The 3898-nt window shown below is 38.5% G+C and overlaps 1 protein-coding gene across 1 annotated transcript in view; it reads right to left on the bottom strand.

The window, feature by feature from the left end:
• Window positions 1-1648: 1648 nt before the first annotated feature.
• The window catches only part of LOC149051746 (polycystin-2-like protein 2), a 9611-nt gene continuing 7361 nt past the window's right edge, over window positions 1649-3898 (bottom strand). The window contains exon 3 of the mRNA XM_089187210.1: window positions 1649-3873. Within this exon, the coding sequence (XP_089043336.1) occupies window positions 2207-3873 (1667 nt within the window). The 3' untranslated portion in view covers window positions 1649-2206. The remainder of the gene's footprint in view (window positions 3874-3898) is intronic.

Raw genomic sequence — 3898 nt, 5'->3', positions numbered from 1 at the left:
TCTCCCAAAAATAATCACCTCCCCTTGCTTAAGATGTTGAATGTACCCAAATCACACCTTATTTTTTAACAATTTTGCTCGCCAAAATTCTTTTTTGCAATTCCTTACTGTGCGTTTTGTTTTATTAGCCACACAGGCACGATGTAGAACCCCGACGCCAGATACTAAGCAAGGCAGGCTTCTAACTATGACAACGTACCTTGTACCCGTCACCCGACTTTTGTGTCCATTTACGCACCAACCGTTGATAAGACTCGCAAATGAATATTTTATACTTTGCATCGACTAACGGTCCAGAAAAGACTTCAAAATGTTCAGCAGGTTTTAGAATCGGCGGTGAATTAAGTTGCTACAGTCGAGAAGATTGATGGTCACTTCAAACCATAATGGCATTAGTGTAACCTCTAACTAAAATGTTCTTTGGTATGCATGCAACCGCTGGTCATTGAGAGTAGCGACTTGGATTGCAAGTAGAGGAAACTGATATTGCCCTTTTTAAATACGGGCCTCGTGAAAACAACAACAATGAAAAAAGCTATACACAAAAAACGTTGATGATACTTAGCGATCCCTTCCTCGTAAAATTTTACTGTTTTCGCGTTTTTCGTCCCGAAACTTCTGTAAATTCAAAAAAAAAAAAGCCGTTCTCTCGGTAAATATCACACCCTTACACGATTTTGTTTGTACAGTAAACATTGCGATCAGTACTACGAAGTTCCAGTTCAATTATCTTCTCTTTCCTAAATTGATTTTAATTCCAGCGTTAAGAAAGCTCGTATTAGCCACAAAAAATGTTATACCGACAAAGCCCTCTTACGTGTTCAACGGAAAGGACATGCGGGGCTTCTGATGAATGTTTACCTCGGTAATTTAGACCTTTTTAATTAATTTCCATATCGCAGGAGGTCAACATGCATCCAGCTTGCTTTTTAAAGACACCGAAAGTTTAAATACCCTTTAGGTTTCATGTAACTTTTATGGCTCTTTTTTTGGCAAAGTTTTGAACCGGTGGAATTATTCAACTCCGTGCATTGGAAGTAATATGCAGCCAAAATGATCAGCACTGGAACAACATTGAACATGTACTTGCTGCAAACTTATTTTACGCTGATATTACAATGTAGAATACTTATTTAATAAAGATATTTGAATATAATCCTTACGCTTTGATTGTTGATGTTAGAGCATGGCTATATACATCTTTCCCTGATGCTTGTCGAACAAAGCATTGCTTTTAGCGTCCCCTCTGTACGCAACATTTATAAGGGGAAGTTTTAGACATCACTACGCGGTTTAACCAGCAAACCCCCCGAATAAACAAGTTTCAGTTGGTTTTACGCGTACCTGACAACCAAGAACGGGCTTGCAAAAGCTAATTGGGGAAAATGTGACTGAGAAGCTATCACTTACGCAGGAAGCGCCATCTAGCTTACCACGGACGTGAAGGGTTTGGCCATGGTCGGGGCCCACTGCATTTGAGCCCTTTGTTGACATCAATGAAATCAATTAATTTTTGGAGCACGTGTAAAATGCTTTTTATTGAGATCAGTAATTATCAATCGTCTGGGGGGAGGGGGGATCCCATGGTTTTAAGGGGGCACAGTTGGGGGATCAGTTGTCACCAATGGAGTGAGTCAATACGCTCGATACCAGCAGAATTTTAATCCTACATACATACATACATACATAACTTTACTTCCGTTCGAAATTTTAGAGTAGCATAGTGGTGCTAATTTCTCCGAACAAAGAAACTGTCCAAGTGAGTAAATATGTAAGTCTTATTCATGGAAAACACTGATTCAATTTCATAATTATATTTCAATAAATGAAACCAATCAAATATATTAAATAAGATAAGTAAAGGCTACTTGTTGCTAAACAGTAAAATGATCTATAGTCTCAAATACAATTTTAAAATCTTGAAAGTCATTGAGGCTCGAACATATTCGTCTAAATCGTTCCATCTTTTTGCAGCAGAATATATATATCAGACGGATTGTATGACATAACAATACTTAACTTCCTTCGTGTAACTCTATTTTAAATGATATGAAGCAGTTCATATTTTTTGCCGTTGAATACGAGCCATATTTATTAACAATCAATAGGCTCCAAAGAAAAATTGTATACAGGTTCTTCCTTTGAGATCAGCTATAAAAAATGAAGTATTTTACTTCCTTTCACCTTTTCTTTTTACTCTCTCTACTTAGTAGTGATAGACCTCTGCTGTTAGTAATAAATAATCGAATTCTTCGTCTTCTGCTGTGAACCCTGAAACAATACTCTCCAGCCGCTGTAACAGGTCATGTTTTCTCTTACGTAAATTACGGAGGGAAGACTCGACGACATCCTCTTGAAATCTTACTTGCTTTTTTTCTCTACATTTGCTGCAGTCGTCATTGCTTTCACCTTTCAGAGATTTTAATGTGTTGCTTATCCTGTCGAACAATGCTTGTCTCCTTGTACTGCATTGCTGTTTATCTATTGTTTCTCTGGATCTTTTCTTCCTCCAAGCTATGATAGCTTGACTTATTAAATCAAAGTTAAGATTGGAACTGTTCGTGGGGTCAAGGCCAATGTTTCCAGATTCTTTGTCCTTCACTTCTGCTGATGTTTTAGAGGTTCTCGATTGTTTCAACTTGTTACTGATTGCATCGAAAAACTCTTTTCTTTCTTTTGAGCTCGAGCAACGGTTCTCATCGATAAGATCATACAGCTCACTTTCGCTTACAAAGTTCTTAGCATCCAAAAGAGCATCGTTGATTATGCCAATAAAGAAGTTCATACAGAGAATAGTGAGAGTGAAGAGAATTAAGAAGGAGAATATTTTGGCGTATATGTTGTCGGCCTGTGCTAATTCATTGATTGGTCTAGCTTTCACTCGACCAAGAGTTAGCTCGAGTTGGAAATAGGCTCCTTTTAGCACCGAAGAGTAGCGCTCAGATACACAGCCAAACACTAAGACACCAAAGTGCAAAAATGCCACAAAGAAAATGGATAAAACGATGCTAAAGGATAACAAAGATCGTGCAGATATCTTCAATGTTGCGGAGAATAGAGCAACATAGTTGTTGAAGCGAAAGATTCGCAATAGCTTGGTGGTGACGATGAAAGTAAGAATTCCAAGTACCACATTTTCCACTTCTTGGCAAGTGATAGCTTCTTGGAAACTTAGATTTCCGTAAATGTTTTTATGCAGTTTTCCCATGGTTGAAACGGTTTTACTTTGTCGTATTATGTACATCACCACGGAAATCAGAGAAAAAACAATTTGAAATATCTCGACCCAATTCCAGATAGACTTGAAATATCGAGAACGATGACTGTAAAGTCTGAAAATTTCCCTTCCAAAATACAGAAAAACGAATACAGTGTACAGGAACAAGCAAATAAAATAAAACTGATGCCAGGGTGTGCCCGTAGAATCAAGTGAAAGAATACGAATTTGCATGGAGGCTGCTCTCAGTCCAGATACATCAACTTCATAGAAGTATGTGGCAACACTTAAAATATTCACCGACGGATTGAATGTGGAAAACTCTGCCAGGACAACTCTGGTTTGCCTGTCAAGCCAACCGTTGTTTTGTAAATTTGTTACTATGCTGAACCCCGTATGGTTATCATAAATTGCTACAAATCCTCCTCCATAATAAAAGGAGAAATGTCCCCACCTGGGTGTAGTGTCGGTTTTCTCGGCATGTTGATATCGCCATGGCTTCGGGCAAAGTTGTAATAACTCGTCACTCCTCGCAGCATTGTCGACAGGCCTCCAGCCTGGTTTGTTGTAGGCGGTCTTGTCTTCGTTCTTTATCGAGTATCCTTTGAAACATTCTTGGAACGATGTTTCCATATAGTTTAGGACTTTACATTGCGCTGAAAGTTGGAACAAAAGATCATG

Source organism: Pocillopora damicornis, chromosome 1 (genome assembly GCF_964200805.1).
Source record: "Pocillopora damicornis chromosome 1, jaPocDami1.2, whole genome shotgun sequence".
Lineage (NCBI taxonomy): Eukaryota > Metazoa > Cnidaria > Anthozoa > Scleractinia > Pocilloporidae > Pocillopora > Pocillopora damicornis.
The sequence above is the reverse complement of the archived record's forward strand: the minus strand, read 5'-3'. Positions and strand labels throughout refer to the sequence as shown.